The sequence below is a fragment of the Hippopotamus amphibius genome, chromosome X (genome assembly GCF_030028045.1).
Source record: "Hippopotamus amphibius kiboko isolate mHipAmp2 chromosome X, mHipAmp2.hap2, whole genome shotgun sequence".
NCBI classification, from domain to species: Eukaryota; Metazoa; Chordata; class Mammalia; order Artiodactyla; family Hippopotamidae; genus Hippopotamus; species Hippopotamus amphibius.
This window is the reverse complement of record NC_080203.1, coordinates 2,305,837-2,325,207: the sequence shown is the minus strand read 5'-3', so window position 1 is coordinate 2,325,207 and position 19,371 is coordinate 2,305,837. Positions and strand designations below refer to the sequence as shown.

The 19,371-nt window shown below is 52.7% G+C and overlaps 1 protein-coding gene and 1 pseudogene across 1 annotated transcript; both read left to right on the top strand.

Annotated features, from left to right (window-relative positions):
- The first annotated feature begins 5,795 nt into the window (after positions 1–5,795).
- On the top strand, positions 5,796–7,181 carry LOC130842231 (cancer/testis antigen 1-like). Its single transcript, XM_057718875.1, has 2 exons — positions 5,796–6,523; positions 6,700–7,181. Exons 1-2 carry the CDS (start codon positions 5,796–5,798, stop codon positions 6,836–6,838), a joined length of 867 nt encoding a protein of 288 aa, XP_057574858.1. The 3' UTR covers positions 6,839–7,181.
- A 7,650-nt stretch (positions 7,182–14,831) lies between these two features.
- Positions 14,832–16,339, top strand: LOC130842230 (olfactory receptor 1D2-like; annotated as a pseudogene).
- Positions 16,340–19,371: the final 3,032 nt, after the last annotated feature.

Here is a 19,371-nt window from a genome sequence, read left to right as displayed (position 1 = left end):
CAATGAGGTCAGGGTCATCAGAAAATCTACAAACAGTAAATGCTGGAGAAGGTGTGGAGAAAAGGGAACCCTCTTGCACTGTTGGTGGCAATGTAAATTGATAACAGCCACTATGGAGAACAGTATGGAGGTTCCTTGAAAAACTGAAAACAGAGTTACCATATGACCCAGCAATCTCACTGCTGGGCATATACCCAGAGAACGCCATCATTCAAAAAGACACATGCACTCCAATGTTCATTGCAGCACTATTTACAATAGCCAGGACATGGAAGCAACCTAAATGTCCATCAACAGATGAATGGATACAAAATTGTGGTACATATATACAATGGAATATTTTTACTCAGCTGTAAAAAGCAATGAAACTGGGATATGTGTAGAGACATAGATGGACCTAGAGACTGTCATACAGAGTGAATTGAGTCAGAAAGAGAAAAACAAATATTGTATATTAACACATATATGTGGAATATAGAAAAATGTTACAAATCAACTGGTTTGCAAGGCAGAAACAGAGACACAGATATAGAGAACAAACACGTGGACACCAAGTGGGGAAAGCGGGGGGCAGGGGTTGGGGGGGAATGAATTGGGAGGTTGGGATTGCCATATATACATTAGTAATAAGAAAAAAATATCAAATTGTATTCCTAAATGTATGCAGTTTATTGTATGTTAACTGGATCTCAATAAAAGTTCTTTAAAAAATGAAAAGACAAATCAAGTGGGAAAAGAGCTGACATTTATATAACAAACACTAATATCCTTTGTAGTATGATACAAACATATATAATACAAACATATATTTGGTCTTTGTCCCTGGTTCCTGACATAAAACTCTCAGAACTTCCTGCATGACAGAAGCATCTTTTGTTCTAATATGGCAACTCTTGTCAACCGCTAGATAGCTCCAGGACGGGGCTGCTCACCAGAAAACCAGCTCTTTATCAGGAGCTTGGAACCGTCATTCCCATCCCTTCCTCTCAACATCTTGAGAGAGGAGAGAGACTGGAGACTGATTTATTACTCTTGCCCACTTGATGAAACCGCCACAAAACCCTCTAAACGGTGATTTTCCACGTGCTTCCGGGTTGGTGAGCACATCTATGTGCTGGGAGGATGGAACACCCCAACTGCAGGGATAGACGCTCTTGTGCTCAGGACTCTTCCAGACCTTGCTCTATGTAACTCTTCACCTGGCTTTTCATTGCAATCCTTTATAATATACAAATACACATAAGTGTGTTCCTGAGTTCTGTGAGCCATTCTAGCAAAATGTTGAGCCTGAGGAGGGGGTCATGGGAACCTCCGATTTATAGCCAATTTGTCTGAAGCATAGGGGGCCCCTGGGACTTGAAAGTGACATGTAAAGTGGGGGACAGTCTGGTTGGACCGAGCCTTTAACTTGTGAGGTCTCTGCTACTCCAGGCACTTAGTGTCAGATTTGAATTAAATCGTTGAATACTCGGTATCTGGAGAATCAGAGAATTGATGGTTGGTGTTGGAGAACACCCCATCCTGAAGTCACCTTCAAAACAAGTCTAAGAATCTGAATTTCCAAAATACTCCTCTAACCTGACCCAGTAAGTTTAGTGAAAATCCACTATATGAGATAATGTGTGCCATTCACTACCACTCCCCACCTCAAATCCAACGGTTCCATATTAGGAGAAACACCTGGCTTAAGTTGATTCAAATGTTTGAAAACAACAATTTCTAAAATGTACACTCTCTGTCTTTTATTCAAAGGATCACTATAGGTTTATAAAATGTGTAATACGCATAAGCAATTTATTCCCTTCCTCATAGAATTGAAAATGAACACTTTCCCACTTGGGTATTAAAAATAAAATCTGTTGTTTTGTCCTGAGGCTGTTTCTGAAAGGTTCGCCTCTCACAGATTAAAATGCCAACCTTCACACATTGGTGCGGAAGCTTGAGAGCTCATCGATCCTTCTCCCAGTGGACACAATTATATACTCCAACTTGACAGAAATTGTTCTATCCTTTTCTTTTCTTCAAAATCACTAGTGTCTTCTAGTGATTTGAGCCTGAAAGGTCATTTTAGCATCCAGCCTAAAGTCCATCAGATGCAAGGTAAGTGTAAAATCATGGAAGCCCCGCATGAGAAGAGACTTAGAGAACATCTAGTCCTGTCTCTTCTATGATTTAAGTATTCGCTTTGGCATTCCCACAAAGCAGTGTGGGAACACGGAGAAACTTGAAACAGCATATGGAGTGTAGGCTGTGACAGTTATTACTACGGATTAAAAGCACAGGCACAGGGACTTCCCTGGTGGCCCAGTGGTTAAGATTCCGCCTGTGAATGCAGGGGACTCGGGTTCAAGCCCTGGTCCGGGAAGATCCCACATGCCACAGAGCAACTAAGCCCGTGCGCAGCAACTAGTGAGCCTGCGCTCTAAAGCTCGAGAGCCACAACGAGTGAGCCCACGTGCCACAACTACTGCAGCCCGTGCTCCACAACAAGAGAAGCCACCACAATGAGAAGCCTGCCACCGTGACCAAGAGTAGCCCCTACTCATCGCAACTAGAGAAAGCCCTCGTGAAGCAACGAAGACCCAACACAGCCAATAAATACAGAAATAAATACAAATTTATTTTTTAAAAAAGCGAGCCATAGACGTGGAGTAGCCAGACGGAGGACTCTGTGGCTTGGCCCCTCGCCATCTCCTCCGGCCTTTGTCTGGTAAGCCCTCTTCTACCGCACACTCTTTGTATGTGAGAAATCAAAGCTGCATTGCCCTGAGCCCTTTTGGAACCAGCGTTCCGGGTGTGGTCCAGATGCGGACAGCTCGCTGCCCTCCCGTGTGATGTGGGGGGCACAGTGAGACGGAAGTCCGCTTCTGGGTGCCCTTCCTGTGAGTCCAAGAACCGCGGTTTCTGTGGGAGTCCTAGCAGAGTGTGTGTGTGCAGTGGGAGGCAGGGTGCCCTGGGGGGTGTGTTGGGCCACCTTAGACCTGCTGCTGACAACAGACCGCCGGGAGCATCTCTGTGCAGCTGGGAGACAACCGACCACCCGGGAGCATCTCTTTGGGTGACAGCTGACCGCCAGGGAGCATCTCTTTGGGCGACAGCCCACAACCAGGGAGCATCTCCCTGCAGCCAGGTGACAGCCAACTGCCCAGGAACATCTCTTTGGGCAACAGTCAACTGCCAGGGAGCATCTCCCTGCAGCCGGGCAACAGCCAACTGCCGGGGAGTAACTCTTTGGGCGACATTCGACGGCCCGGGAACATCTCTGTGCAGCTAGGCCACAGTCGACTGCCCAGGAGCATAGCTTTGGGAAACAACCAACTGCCCAAGAGCATCTCTCTGCAACCGGGCGACAACCGACCACCAGGGAGCATCACTTTGGGCGACATCTGGGTGCACGGGAGCATCTCTGTGAAGCTGGGTGACGGCCGACTTCCTGGGAGCATCTCCTTGGGGGACAGCCAACCGCCTGGGAGCCTCTTTTTGGGAAACAGCCAACCGCCCGGGAGAATCTCCCTGCAGCCAGGCGAGAGCCGACCACCCAGGAGCATCTCTGTGCAACTGGGCAACAGCCAACCACCTGGGAGCATCTCTCTGCAGGAGGTGACAACTGACCACCAGTGAGCATCTCTTTCGGCAACAGCCAACCGCCCAGGAGCATCGCTGTGAAGTGCGGTGACAGACAACCGTGCAGGAGCATCTCTCTGGGCAACAACCGACCACTCGAGAGCATATCTTTTGGTGACAATCGACCCCAAGGGAGCATTGCTGTGAAGTTCGGCGACAGCTGATCACGTGGTCGCATCACTTTGGGTGACAGCTGACCACCTTCGAGCATCTCTTTGGGCGACAACCGACTGCCCAGGAGCTTCTCTATGCACCTGGGCGACAGCCCACCGCCGGGGAGCATCTCTTTGGACGACAGCCGACCACTCAGGAGCATCTCTTTTGGTGACTACTGACCGCACAGGAGCATCTCTGTGCAGCTGAGAGACAGCTGACCACCTGGGAGCATCTCTTTGGGCGAGAGTGGACTGCCCAGGAGCATCTCTCTGCAGCCAAGCGGCAGCCGACCAACTGGGAGCATCTCTGTGAAACTGGGCGACAGCCGACAGCCTGGTAGCAACTCTTTGGGCGACAGCCAACAGCCCCAGAGCATCTCTGTGCAGCTGGGCGACAGCTGATGGCCGGGGAGCATCTCTCTGCAGCCAGACAACAACGGACCGCATGGGAGCATATCTTTGGGTGACGGCCGACCACCCGGGAGCATCTCCTTGGGCAACAGCAGACCACCCGAGGGCATCTCCCTGCAGCCTGGTGACAGCCGACGGCCCGGAACATCTCTCTGCAGCCGGGTGACAGCTGACTGCACTGGAGCACCTCTTTGGGCGACAGCCGACCGCCCGCGAGCATGTCTCTGCAGCCGGGCGCGCGGTGACATGGTGGTGGCGGCCCGCAGGCGGCTGTGGCGGGAGTGGGTACAGCCTGCAGATCCGCAGGCGCAGGGCCCCGGCTGCGTGCGGAGAGCCCCCCGGTCCGAGGGACGCTCCTGAGGGACGCCTCCACCTCGGGGCCGCCTCTGGGGCCGGGGCAGGGCTGGGGAAGGACGGTAGCCAGCCCAGCACGGGGCGCAGCGGCCTGCAGGCAGCCGAGAGGAGCGCGGAGCCCAGGCCCGCCCGGGGCCCCTCCCGGCCCGCAGGTGTGAGGGGCGGGGCGGGGCCGCCCGGGAGCGGGAGCGGGAGGGCCCACACCCCCGGCAAGGGCCGCAGGCGAAGCCTGTGGCCCGGAGGGAGCCCGAGGAGGGGAGGGGACGGCCGGGAGCAGGGGAGAGGGTGGAATCAGCGTCCGTGACCGCAGCTGCTGTCCCCCCCCAGCTCCGTGGATTCCCGGAGCTTCCTTAGGGCGCCGGGCTGTGACCTGCTTTCGCACTGCCGTGTCTCAGCATCGTGGACTCCTGTCTCCATGCCGCCCCTCAGCTGGGGGAGTGGGAGGCCTCGGCTGTCGGATCTCTCGGGACGGCTAAGGTGGCTTCTCGGTGCCCGGGAAAGATGCTGGTGTTCCGTCTGCCCAGGTCGGTCGCTGGCCACCCCCCCACCCCACCCCCCCGCCGCTGAGAATGCTCACGTGACCACGGATGGGGCGAGCTGAGCAGCGCTCGCCTCTGGACGGAGCTTCTGAGTCCCTCCCCCCCCCAGCTCACCCGTGGAAGCGCCCGCCCCCGCGGGATGCAGTGTGGAGACGGCCCTTGGGAGGCGATAGGGTCTGGACGGGGTCCTGAGGGTGGGGGCGGGGCCTCAGGGAAGACCCCAGCAGTCCCCACCGCCCACCTTGCGGGAGACCCCTCTTCTCGGAGGTCCCGCGCGTCCCCTGCTGCTTGTGTTTTACCTGGGGTTTTACCCGGGGGAGGGTTGCAGGGGCGTGGGGCGGGCGCCTCACTGCCTGGAGCACATGGTTTGGGAGACGCCGTCAAGGCCTTGCGAGTGGGACGCTGTCGTGCCCGTCTCGGCGGTGGCTCTGTCTGGGCCAGGACGGGAGGGGCCCATCTGCGCAGGCGCACGGGGGGCGCCTGAGAGGAGCTGGGCTTCGCGCGGGAGGCGAGGCTGTCCCGCCCTACGGGGTCTCCGGGGGCAGCCCGTGGGTGGCAGGGCGGGCTGGCGGCAGCCAATGGGGTGCCGGGAGGGGCCCTGAAGGGTGTCTGCGCAGGCGCGGTGGGCCTCCCTGGGCAGAAGGGGCGGGGCTTCGTGAGGGGCTCGGCCTCTCCTGAGTTGTCGTTGGCCTCGGAGCCGGAGGCGGCAGCCATGGAGGCGTCCGACAACGACGACGCGGGTGGCGCGGCGGGCGGTGCAGGGGACCAGGGTGGCCAGGGTGGTCCTGGTGGCCCTGAGGGTCAGGCCGGTGCGGGCGCAGGCGGTGGTGGTGGTGGTGGTGCGATTCCGAGGCGAGGGCCAGGCGGAGAAGCGGTGCCTGCGGCCGGATGGCCCCCAGCCCATCCGAATGAGTTGTATCCTTTGGGCAGAAGCCGCGGTGGCCGGGAGGCCGGAGTCCCCGGGGAGGCCGGGGTGGCTGAGGGCGGCGGGGGGCAGTGCAGGAAGGGGAGCGAGGACGGACCAGCGGCTGCTGGAAGGCAAAAGCTCCAGGGCAGTAGGAAGGCCAGGGCGGCCGAGGGGACAGGATGGGTGTGGGGGGGGACGGCCTGCGGGGCCGGAGGAGAAGGCGGGCAGAGTGGGTGCGGGGCGCGGCGGCACCGAGGAGAGGAGCCGGGCCGGGGGGACGGGTGGGGTGGGGTCTGTGGACGGTCGGAGGGCCACCCTCTGGGGGAAGCGGGCCTGGGCGACGAGGAGACTCGAAGCACAGGTGACGCTGGTGACAAATGGCGCCTTGACCAGTCCTCCTGCAGCGTCCTAAGAGTGCCGTTCCTGTGTCCCATAGAGGCGGAGGCGGCGCGGCGGGCCCTGGCTGCTTATGAGGAGCCTCACCTGCAGGGCGTTCAGAAGGAGCTGTCGGTGGACGGCAGCTTCCTGATTGTGTCAGTTCTAGAAGGGCCCCGGGCTGGGGGTGGGGGGGCAGAACGTGCTAAGGGCCAAGCTCAGACGGAGGGATACTTCCGTGGCTAAGTGTTGAGTCCAAAGAGACGGTGTGGTGGGCTGGGCCCCGGCACGCGTTCTCACAGTCAGCTTGATTTTCCTTTGTCCTCACTTTCAGGAGATGGACTGCTGAAGATAGTCGCTGCCTTCAAGTTTCCGTCAGGTCCTTTCTTGACGACCTTGCCCTGGTGCAGCAGGTCATGCAGCACTTTGGGCCCCTGTTTCCCCCTATGTCTCTACCAGGAAAAGGGGGCTGAGGCCCAGCCTTCTGCCCCATGCCAGGCGATGCTTCCTTTACTGAGGCATGGCTTCCTGTAGTAGATGCCACTTCATTCTTGGAGCCTACTGTTGTTTTTTGGGTGCTCGGGGCCCACTTGTTTCGTTTCCTGGTTGCTGGAGGAGGGAGATGATTAAATGGTTCTTATTGCATGAAATAAAACTGAACTACTGTTCTGCATCTGAGTTTCTTTTTGGCTACAGCACCAGTGTATTGCTTTTCTCCTTGGGTTGCAGGGAAGTTCTGAGATTCAGATACTCAAGCAGTACAAGGTGATTGAAGACAGTTTAGGAAATGGGAGAAAATGAAAATCAGTTAAGTCCTACCATTCAGCATTATGTTCTGTCAACGTTTTGGAACATTTTTTTGGTTTTAAATTCTTTTCATTTAACACGTGAGCTTTTATTCTTTGCAAAACTCCTTCAAAAACATGCTTTTAAGGGAGTCCAACTCGAGGATGGAAGATGCCTTTGAGGACTGGGGCGGGGAGGGTGGGGGGGCTTGGGGGGGGGAGTCAGGGAAGGGAGGGAAGATGGGGATATGTGTGTAAAAGCGGATGGTTGAACCTGGTGTACCCCCCCAAAAAATAAATAAATAAATAAATAAATTAAAAAACATGCTTTTAAATGGAGGCATAAAAGATGCATTATAATGTAATCAGTGACAAATTTTTCTCTTTTTTTCCCTTATTATCGATAATGATTCAGTGGAATTCTTGTACGTAAGTTTCCGCATCAATGCTTATTTGCTGAAGATAGATTCCAAAAGGTGCAAATACTGAGACAAAAGTTTACTTTCCTAGTTATTTTTTAAAAACTCAGTTTTTACACAATTGCTCTCACAGTACACAACTGCTCTCCAGGAAATGTGCCCTCCCACCAGAATTCTGACATAGATGTCTCCCCACATCTATGTCACCATTGGGTTAGTTTCCTGCAAAAATAAAACACTGAGTTTGCACGTGAAGAGCAAACAACCCAGAAGCACGGCGATAGGAGTTTCGTAGTTTACTGGCTTTGTTTCGGACCCGTGAAGAAAAGTGCTCGGACACTTGGTTCAGCGTCTGGGCAGGCGGACTTCGCTCCCTCTAAAGTATCCTGTGATCTTGGAAGTTTTACTTCTTCCTTTTCAATCCGGATGCCTTTTATTGACGGCTCTATCTCCTTATAATGGGCTGGATTTCACTTCCTGTGTTCATGCCAAGTGTTTTTGATTGGATAACAGACCTTGTATGCTTTCCCTTGGGTGCTGAGTATTTTTGTATCCCCAAACTGTTGTTTTCTTTTTTGGCCGTGCTGCATGGCTTGTGGTATCTCAGTTCTCTGACCAGTGGTTGCACCCGGGCCCCAGCAGTGAAAGCCCAGAATCCTAACCACTAGGCCACCAGGGACTCCCCTTAAACCTACTCTTGAACTTTGTTTCCAAGTGCTGTGGTTACTTGGAAACAGTCTGATTCTTTAGACTCTTGCTTCTAAGATTTGCTGCATGGTACTAGAGCAGTTTTTAGTGTAGAATTATTTTGCCACTACTGAGGCTGGCCCCTTCTGAGTGGCCTCCCTCAGGCCTCTTCAATTCCGAGGTTTCCATTCCGGCCAGTGGGACAGGTGTTCCTCCGGGTCCTGCTTGAGCCCTGAGCATCGTTACCCTGAATCCTTGCTGGAAGCCCTGTCCCAGGCCCGGGTGGTTTCCTCACACACTGGTGCTGATCAGCACCCCCTGATACTCCAGGGGGACCCTCAGCAGATCCCCAGGATCCTCTCTGCTTGCAGCTCTTGAGCTACAGCATCCCGGGCTCTAGGGCCCGACGTCAGACTCATCCTCCCTCCCTCACCCAGCGAAGCCCAGAATCAGCCTACCGCCGTGGCCTGACAGATGACTGGTGAAGCTGCCGGGTTGTTTTAAGATGGACGTCAGATTGCATCACTCTTCTGTTAAAAAAAAAAAATCTGCAAAAGGGACTCTTAGGGACAAAGCCAAAGAACTTACAGTGGCCTACAAAGCCAGACGGGATCCAGCCCGATTCCTCTCTGACCGTCTCCACTCTCACCCTTTCACTTGCTCAACTTGACTCAGCCGCACTGGCTTCCTGACCCTTTCAAAAATGCCAGGCCGGGGACTTTGCTGGTGGCCCAGTGGCTAAGACTCTGTGCTCCTAGCAGGGGACCCGGGTTTGATCCCTGGTCAGGGAGCTAGATCCCGCGTGTGCAACTAAAAGATGACGCAACTAAAAAGGTCCCACGTGCCGCAACTAAGACCTGGCGCAGCTAAATGAATGAATATTTAAAAACCAAACCAAACCAAACCAGAAAACGCCAGGCCGACTCCTGCATCAGGGCCTTTGCGCTGGTGCTCTCCAGACTGGAGCCCTCTTCCTCTGGGGATCCACCTGGCTCACCCGAAAAGCATTCCCGGCCACTCTGTTTAAAATTGCGTCCCGCTTTCTCCCCACCCGGACTCCTTTAACAGGTGTGTGTGGGCTAAGAGGGAGGTGGGAGCGCAATGATGGCAGCGCACGCGGGGCAGTAAAGAGTCGGCAGGTACGAAGGCGTGTGGGGGCCACGAAGCCCTGGCCGGTTTTGAACAGAGTGGGGACAAGGTCCACCGTGTATCTTAACAGGGTCCCAGTGCCTCCCACGTTGAGAAGAGGCCGAGGGCGGCCAGGGCAGCAACGGGGAGACGGGCATCCAGGCAAGAGACAAGGGCGGCTTGGACCCCTTGGGGGCCGTGGAGGTGGGGAGAAGGGCGCAGATTCTGCAGGTGTCTCGAACGTGGAGCCACCGGGACTCGCTGATGGATTGGACATGGCCCCGGACCTCCTCAAATCCTCAGCAGCCCTGCAGCGAGTCACCCTTCCTCCCGTCAAGGGCGTCCAGCCCACGCAGGGTCCGGCAGCCCCCCCACCTGCCTCCACGTTCAGGGAACGGCCACCTGCCCCGAGGACAAAGCCACACACCGACTCCACTTCCCAACATTTAATTAGGAAAAAGATTACATGGGCAAAGAAAACCGCATGCAGAAAGAAAAAAGAAAAGCCACAGGGGGGCCGGGGGGGCGGGTGAAGTGGGTTTCCAGGAGCGCGGGCCGGGGCCAGGTTCCTCCAGGGAGTGGGAAGAACAAAGGAGGAAGGCACTGCCGCCTCTGCCCCTCGGGGCGGGTGCAGGACAGGGCAGCGGAGGAGGCGGGGCCCGGGCGCGCAGACCACGCGGAGGAGGTTTGGCGGTAGGGCCCGGAGAAGGAGAGCTGGGGGCCCCCAGGCCCAGCTCAGGCCCTGGCGGGAGCCTGCTTCCAGCTCTCCGGGCGCTCGGAGGCAACAGGGCCCTGGGAGGGGGTGCAGTCCCCGCCCGGGAAGCCCGGGGCGGGGGGCTGCTGTGGCGGCCGCAGGGGGACCCCTTGGCAGAGCCACAGTCTGAGGGCGGCTTCCGTGCCTCACCCGCCCCCAGTGCCGCAGGTGCGAGGCCCCCTCCTCGGGATGGCTGGGGCCAGCCAGGGCCAGGGCGAGGGGCCAGGGGCTAGGCCACGGCTGACCACGTTCCAGGGGAGCCGGGAGGAGGGCTCGAGGAGAGCCGAGGGAGGCCGGCAACCTCCGGGGGGCGGGGGGGCCGCGTATGTACAGATGGAGGCGGTGAGGGGAGATAAATTAAATAAATAGGTGCTTGGGGTATAAACAGGAAGGAGGTCGGGGCGATCACGAGCCCCGGGCGCGAGGCCGGGAGGGCGGGGGTATTGCTGATGCCGGGGGTGGGGGCTTGGTCTGGGCACCCCCTCCCCACGCAGGGCCCAAAGCAAGGCACTCATGACGGGGGCCCAGGTGTGCCGGGGGCATCTCGGCCGGGTGACCTCTCCCGTGCCACCCGATCCAGGGCTCAGCCCCGCGACCCAGGTGGGAGACCCCCCCCCCCCGCCCCGGGACGGGGGGACGGCTCGGGACTGAGAAGCCCCCTCCTCACCGGGTCCGCCACCCTTAGCTGTTGCTGGACACGAGGCCGATGATCTGTTCCAGCTTCTGGCGCAGCTTCTGCTTCCGGCAAGAGGCGTCCAGGTCCAGAGCGGTGAGAACCTGGGGGAGCAGGCCCCGAGCTGGGCCCTCGAGGCCGCGGCTCCTCCCGGCCACGCCCCCCCCACCCCCCGCTCCCCGCTCCCCGCTCCGCACCCCCTCCCCGGCGAGAGCGCCCCCCTCCCTCGGGCCTCAGCGCCTCCCTCCCCTCCAGGGCCCTGGGCACGTGGGGAGGGGCCCGGCCCCCCTCCTCTGCCGCCTCTGAGCATCCCAGGGCCCCAGGGCCCCAGGGCTCAGGGCTTGGGCCGCGTCTCCCTCCGCAGCTGCCCGCGGGCCCCCTGGTGAGCCCTCCAGGCTCAGGGCTCGCAGGGCCCTGCGGTCCACCCCTTCCATTCCCGACTCCAGCCAGGAATCCGGTCCTGAAGCCCGCGCGTCTGTCTTCCCTGCCCACCTGCTCTGCAGTCACACACCAGGCAGGTGGGCTGTCTGTCTGTTGAGACATTTTTCTCCTGCTTTGCTGTAGCTTTTTGAACAGATTTCAGAAAGTTAATTTAGTCTTTCTCTAGGAAGTCCAATACCTGTGCTTCGTCATGAACATTTTCTGCTAACTTCTTTTCATCCTGTGAATGGGCTGTATTCACTTGTTTCTGTGCATGCCTCTTAATTTTTCATTGAAAGCTGGCCATCTTGAGTATTATAATGTGGTTAATGTGGAAATTGGATTCTTCCCACTCTTCAGGGTTTGTTTTGTTGCTTTCTCTGAGTTGTGGTTGCTGATTGGTTTGGTGAGTTTTCGAAACTGTTTTCCAAAAATTACGTTTTATCATGTGTGCTCTCTGAATTTTCTGTTCTTTCCGCTTTTGGTCAGTTAGTTGGTTTGAGAGAGATTTCCTTAAACACTCAGAGACAAAAAAAAAGAAATAAAGAAAGAAAATGAAGCATAAGCTACTCTCCTGGGCTCTGTCGATTGGCTCTGTGTTGGGGCACTCCTTCAATGCTTAGCCGCAACTCTGCCTTAGCCTTCATTCCTTATGCTTTTCGGAGCCTAAATAACCCCCGGAGGTGAAATGATAGTGTTACGGTATCTATCGTCAGGTCTTTTGTGAGAGTGTATCCAGCCCTGGGCATGCATATGACTTTCTGGATTCCCCATCACAAGCAGGAGCTTTTCAAAGCCAATATTTCCAAAGGTGACCTTCCCCAGTTTTTCCTCCAAGGCCTTTGGTGTGTCTATTGTTTGCCCCGGCTGTAATTTTGTTTTTGCCCCAAGAGGCTGCCGCTTGTTCATTGTTTTCAAGGAACAGGCTCTTAGCTGCTTTTCTGCCCTGAGAGAGTTGAGTTAGGTGAGATAAAGGCCGGTGTCCTGTGTCAGAGAATCCCCAGATAGGTCCAAACAGACAAACCCAGTTCCTTGGGAAAGAAGTCTGCTCTTCTCTTCTCTGGAGCCAAGTATCACACGGGGAACGCAGCCTGCTGCTGTACTGGGGAGGGGTGTGCGGGCAAGGCTAAAATTCAAACACCAGAAAGTTCTCCTGTGTTGAAGTCATCTTTTTCTTCTTTGGTCACTGGGAACATTTGATTATATTCGTGAGCTCTGACAACATTGATGGTGACCATTTTTGCTAAACATCTCATTGTTTCTGTGGAGGGACAGGCCCTTGGAAGTCCAGCTTCTGCTGTTTTTGCGGATGTCACTCTTGGGCTTTCTTTTTAAAGAGGAGAGGAAACCCCGTGCTGAAAAGTAGCACTGGGAGTGAGGAGAGGCCACTGATCGTGCCTCCTGACCCTGAGGTATAGGTACAGGGGTGTGATAAGAAAAGATGTGTACCTTGGAGAGGGCTGCAGAAGGTAGCGTCTGCAGGGTGCAGAGCTGGGCCTTCTTTATGGTGGGAGGTAGAGGGATGCTTTGAGAAGAGACTGATTACAAACGATGAGTTCCAGAGCACCCAGTGAAGGTTGGGGTCTGAGGGGAGGGGTTTGGACGAGGCATTTGGGTTGAGGGAAAGGACGTCCATGCTGTGGTGCTTTGAGATGAGGCTTTGATTCCAGTCTCACTATGGATTTTAAAAATCCAGCAGGAATGTCAGATTTTACAAGTGCCATTGTAGCCTCCAATAGAGATTTATAATATAGTTTTCCTTTCCCACCAATTTGTGTGATTATTTACCTGAATAGATGTCATGGTATCAGTCGTCCTTATGTTCCTACTTGGTGCCTTATCCCTTCAATACTGCTGCACCGGTTTTGAATCTATTGAAGATTTTTGCCTCATTATTCTTCTGTGTGTATGCTGTTGTCACCGGATTTTGGTTTCAGTGTCATGCTGGCTTGAGGCCAGCTTGATTCAGTGGTGAATCAGGCAGATGTCATTCCTTCCCTTGTAAAGTCTTGGCAATTAGGTAGGGGACTCGTGAGTTGAAAACCTGATGAACTGAAAGAATTTTCTCTTAAAATCAACGGGATTAAAAGCACGTGCTTATTTTTAGGTGCAGGTCTGTGAGATCGTTTCCAGTGTCTTCCGGGAGTGTTTGCTTGCTCATCACCTGCCTGTTCTTGAGTCAATATTTTAAAATCAGATTCTTAGTTTTTTAAAATACTTTAGTCAGTTTTTATTTTATTTTTTTAATTAAAAAGTTTTTATTTAGTATTTATTGGCTGTGTTGGGTCTTCATTGATGCACGCAGACTTTCTCTAGTTGTGGCGAGCGGGGGCTACTCTTCGTTGTGGTGCATGGGCTCCTCATTGTCGTGGCTGCTCCTGTTGCGGAGCACGGGCTCTGGCCGCATGGGCTTCAGTAGTTGTGGCACACGGGCTCATCGTTGTGGCTCATGGGCTCAATAGTCGTGGCACACGGTCTCAATAGTTGTGGCTCACGGGCTGAATAGTTGCGGCAAACGGGCTCAATAGTTGTGGCACACGGGCTTACTTGCTCCGCGACACGTGGGATCTTCCTGGAGCAGGGATTGAACCCGTGTCCCCTGCATTGGCAGGTGGATTCTTAACCACTGCGCCACCTAGGAAGCCCCCTTAGTTTCCCAGTTCATCTGGATTTCAGGTTGGTGAGTGTAGATCTGTCTATCTAGTGGCGTCACGCCACACGAGCATTTAGCCTTTGTGGGTTCCATGACATGGACTTGAGAAGGAGAGACAAAGTCACAGGGACATAACTTCTTAGACATGCCCTTATGTGTGACAAGGCCTCGTGAGCCTTGAACCCCTAACTGTGCTTGTGCCCCAAAGCGAGTCCATCACAGACACCGCCTGAAAGCCTCGATAACATCCAAGAGAATAGTCTGGGAAACCGATACATGTTTATCATTGAAAGAAAGGTGGAAGTAAAGATTTCACCCCCCCCCCCAGAGATCACCACTGTTGGTGAGCGTTCTGGTGAACACCATTTCGTGAATCTTTGTGCGAATATATACACGTGAATAGATATGTCTGTGTATACGCCTGTGAAGTAGATCTGTCTAAGGACACTCTCTCTCTCTCTCTCTCTCTCTCTCTCTCTCTCATTCTCACGTGTGCACACAGAGAAAGAATTGTTCCTAGTGGCCATCACCCAGACTCTTACCTGGATAAAACACAAAGGCCCTCAGGGGTCCAACCAGCGGTCTCACCTTGACAACTCAACTGCCCTTGCTGTCTCCAGCCACTCTCCCCAAACCAGGCCTCGCGTTCAGGTCTCTCTGTCTTCTTCTCTGGCCGGTTCTTCTTTCCTCCCAGGGAAGCAGGCGGAGCGCCCGCCCAAGCTGAGTCACAAGGAAAGCCTCAGCTCGCCCCTCCTGCATTCTGTGGCGACCAGACAGCCCCACGACGAGTGAGTCTTGTCGTTGCTGCCCCAGTCTGGAGTTCCTTCCCCAAATGTCACAAGTACGGTTTTAGCCACCGAGGAAGGTTGTGGTGCATGTTACCCCAGACTGCCTCTGGCCTTGTGGACGGATGTGTTTTCAGTGCATATCGACAGAAACCAGAAGCCATGGTGAGAGGCGACCCAACCGTCATCTCGGAATTCCTCCTCCTGGGCCTGTCCGAGGTGCCTGAACATCAGCCCCTCCTCTTCTGTCTGTTCCTGTGCACGTACCTGGTCGCTGTGGTGGGGAACCTGCTCATCGTTCTGGCCATCAGCTCCGTCTCCAGCCTCCACACCCCCGTGTACTGCTTCATAGCCACCCTGTCCCGCGTGGACATCTGCTTCACCTCCGCCATGGTACCAAAGATGCTGCTAAACATCCAAACCCAGAGCCAAGCCATCCCCTATGCAGCATGCCTCACGCAGATGTACTTCCTAATTGTGTTTGCAGAGCTGGACAGTGTCCTCTCGGCAGTGATGGCCTATGACAGAGTTGTAGCCGTCGGTCACCCTCTCCACTCCACCACACCCAGGAGCCCCAAATTCTGCATCACATCTCTGTCTGTGGCTCTGGCGGTCACAAACATCTATCCCTGACCCTCACCCTCCTCGCGAGTAGCCTGTCATTCCGCGCAAGTGTCAGAATCCACCACATCTTCTGCGAGCTGTGCGCCTTGCTGAAGCGCTCCTGCTCAGATATCCGCATCGGCGAGTTGGTGGTTTACAGCGCGGGGGGCGCTGTCTGTCTGTCACTCCCTTCCTCTTTATTTCTGTCTCCTACGTGCGCATTTTCTCAGCCATCCTGAGACTTCGGTCTTCGCAGGGCAAGCTGAAAGCCTTCTCCACTTGCAGTCCCCACCTGGCCGTGGCGTCATTGTTCCACGGGACCCTATTTGGGGCGAACCTGTGACCCTCGTCCTCCTGCGCAGCCGAGGACTCAGTGGCCACGGCGCTGTATGCGGCGGTGGCTCCCATGCTCCGCGCTTTCATTTACAGTCTGAGCAACGAGGACGTGGAGGGGGCCCTGAGGCGCCTCCTGGGCTGGAGAAGGGTCTGGTCCTGGTGACAGCAAGACAAAGATGCCTTTTCTTCTCCTTGCCTTCAGGTGGGAGCGGACCGTCCAGGACACGGATGTGTTCTGCCCAAGTCAGGGGTCCAGCTCGGCCCCGAATCTCTGCTGTCCTCGCGTTCATCTGCTCATTCCGCCACTCCTCCCTGAGCGACTCTCGTGTGTCAGGCCGCGGGGGGACAGCCTGCCTGCGCGAGCACTTAATTTTCCATTCATTCTATATGTCTTTCGAGATGCGCCTCAAACCCTGACGGCCCCGTGAATTCTTACCACGTCACAAGTAATGGAGCGTTCCGTTGTGTGCTGAGCAGGCACTCTTTTGAGTGCGTATGTGTAATGACTCAACGTCCAAAACATCCTGTGATGGAGACGCCATCATATCCCCATTTTCTAGCTGAGGAACGTCATCAGAGAAGTGATGGCATCCTCACCTGCTTGTGGGGGAGTCCCTTCTCAAGAGAACAAAAGCTGCCATGGGCGGCTCCCGTCACCAGGTGGCAGTAGACGCACGGGTTGAGGAAGGAGCCGGGGGCCCCTCAAAGGGCTGCGCGGACCCACCCTGCCGTGTGACACACTTCCCAGACCACAGGCTTACCTGCTGCCTTCACAAAGGACATTCCTCGTGCACGTGAAGAGAATGCATGCACCACCCCCACCACCCGCCCCTTTCTCGGCACGTGCACGTGACAACAGTCACAGCTGTGTGGCTGGGAGCCTTTTCCAGGGATGGATACGATGATGGTCCGTCCCATGTGCTCTGCTACAAGATGGGCTTTTCAGCCTCCTCTTGGGAGGTGGGCTCCGTGTCCCCGACACTTGAATCTGGGCTGGCTTGTGACTATTAATTTCCAAAATTGACTTAAGAAGAGATGAACAATTTTTTTACACTAAAACTAAAGGGAGATTTTGAAAGGTGGCCAAAGATTTAGCCCAAAGAGAAAGAGAAATCAGGTCCGCATTATTTCATCCAGCTTCAAGAAAGGGACACAGTTTGAAGGTATTAGCCTGCTGTGGTCCCCTTTGCCTGGTAAAGCAATAAAGTATTCTTTTCTACTTCAGCCCCCACATAAAAGAAATTCACGAAAGAGAATATTCACCTATACCAAATTATTCTTTAAAATCAATAAGATTAACTTTAGCCTGGAAATGGAAACTCATGGGCATGCACACACCTACACATACAGAAAGAAAAAAAAAATCAAGGACAGAAACCACCTGTTAAAAGAGTATCATAGCACAACTTACTACTCACTCTGCCTTTTTTTCTTAGCCCTTAGCAATTCTTTTAGCTCTTTTTTCTCTACCTCCATGAGGCCAGAGATTTTGTCTGTCCTATTTATGTGACATTAATAGGTGCTCAGTAAATACGGGTTGAGTGAAGGACTGAGAGAATGTAATTACATATAATTCACTGCATTGATAGGTTGATTGATAAGTATCCAAGGGTGTGTATGCAAGGGTGTCTATCTTAACTGGTTTCTTATTGTTAATGTAATTGATGCTCCTTGTAAATTATCAACAACAATGCAATAGAATGGACAAGGAAGTGAACAGAAATTCATGGAAAGAGAAATACAAGTGGTTTTTTAAAAAATTTTTATTAATTTTTATTTGTTTATTGGCTGCATTAAGTGTTTGTTGCTGCACGCAGGCTTTCTCTATTTCCAGTGAGCAGGGGTGACTCTTTGTTGTGGTGGTGGGCTTCTCATTGCAGTGGCTTCTCTTGTTGTGGAGCATGGGCTATAGGCGTGCAGGCTTCAGTAGTTGTGGCACGTGGGCTCAATAGTTGTGACTCACGGGCTCTAGAGCACAACCTCAGTAGTTGTGGCTCACAGGCTTTGTTGCTTCAAGGCATGTGGGATCTTCCCGGAGCACGGCTCGAACCTGTGTCTCCTGCACTGGCAGGCGGATCCTTAACCACTGCGCCACCAGGGAAGTCCCAAAATGCAAGTGGTTTTTAAACATAAGGAGAGACAATTGCATTCATAATTTCAGAAATGCAAATTGAACTCACAATGAAATTCCCTTTCTCAACTCTCAGATACCAAAATCCAAAAAGATAGAAATATAATTTCCCACAAAAAGACTTCAGACTTGCAGTGTTTTATGGGAAAGTTTTACTTTTTAATGTTCATGGAATATACACATACCATAATGTATTCCAAAGATGGAAAACCAGCAAATTTTTAAGAAGCTACTATGACCCTGATACTGAATCACCTTCAGTTAAGTAGAGAAGAAACCTTTGCGATGGTCAAAGTAATATTCATAGGTCAAATAACAACCTTAAGAGGATTCAATATAAATTGATTAAGCATTCAAATCCAGAAGGTATTAAAATGACAACAGAAACACCAAAACAAAACACGGAAGGTGAAAAGTAATAAAGATAAAAGCAGTAGCTTGAAAAACTCATGTAGTATAGGGCAAGGAAACCAAGATCTGGTCCCTTGAAAAGAGCAACAACATAGACAAAGAAGAAAAATCCAGACAGACACCATTAGAAATGAGAAGACAATCTAACAACAGATATAGACATATGGAGGACATTTTAAAAATTCACAAAAATACTCCATATTGTTTTATGACAATCAGTTTTAAACTCTAGATGGGATGGGCAACTTTCTAGGAAAGTATGGAAAATATATGCAGCTCAAGAGGAGGTAGGAAAACAAAGCTGATCAAACAGCTTAGAAGAAATAGAATAAAAGATTTGCTTTTCCAGAAGGCACTAGGTCTTAGTCTAGTAAACTTTTTAGCACAGATGATACAATGTTATTTAACCTGTTGCAGAGCATAAAGAAGAAAACTTCTCAAGTTATTCCATAAGGCTGGCATTACTCCTGAAATACCTAAACTTGAGCTGAAGCCAGCACACAAAGTGAAAAGGGTTTAAAAGTGATGAAGAACATGTATCTTAAAACAATTTGGCCAACTTAGTACTAATGCCGAAACACTGGGCATTCCCATTACGATCGGGACAACTGTCATTGAACATTTTTGTCAAAATTCTAGCCTAGCAATAAAGTGGAAATAGATGTATTAACTGTTAACATCGGAAAGGAAGGGGTAAAAGTTATGATCATATGTAAATATGATTATCTTTCTAGAAAACTCAAGATAATCAGCTGAAAAACTGCTAGAGCTAGAGGATCAATCAAATGTAACAAGTGAGAAATAAGTAATGCAAAAATCCATACTACGACTCCAGTCCATGGGGAAAAAACTACTTAAAAGTGGCATTGGAGGGGACCTACCTGGTGGTCCAGTGGTTAAGACTTCATGCTCCCAATTCAGGGCGCCCAGGTTCCAGCCCTTGTCAGGGAACTAGATCCCACATGCTGCAACTAAAGATACTGCAGCCAAATAAATAAATAAATATGTTTTTAAAGTGGCATTGGAAAAATATCCTAACACAATAGTAACCAGGATAAAATATTACCTTAGCAAGAATAAGAGGAGCTTATGTAAAGAGACTGAAGAGGTTCTCTTGAGAGAACCTGGTCAAAGGAAGGGACATAACACCTTTTGGTTTCAGGCATGTAGAACCCGAATATAATCTTTTTTTTTTTTTTTATTTTGATGAAAGACTTTTAC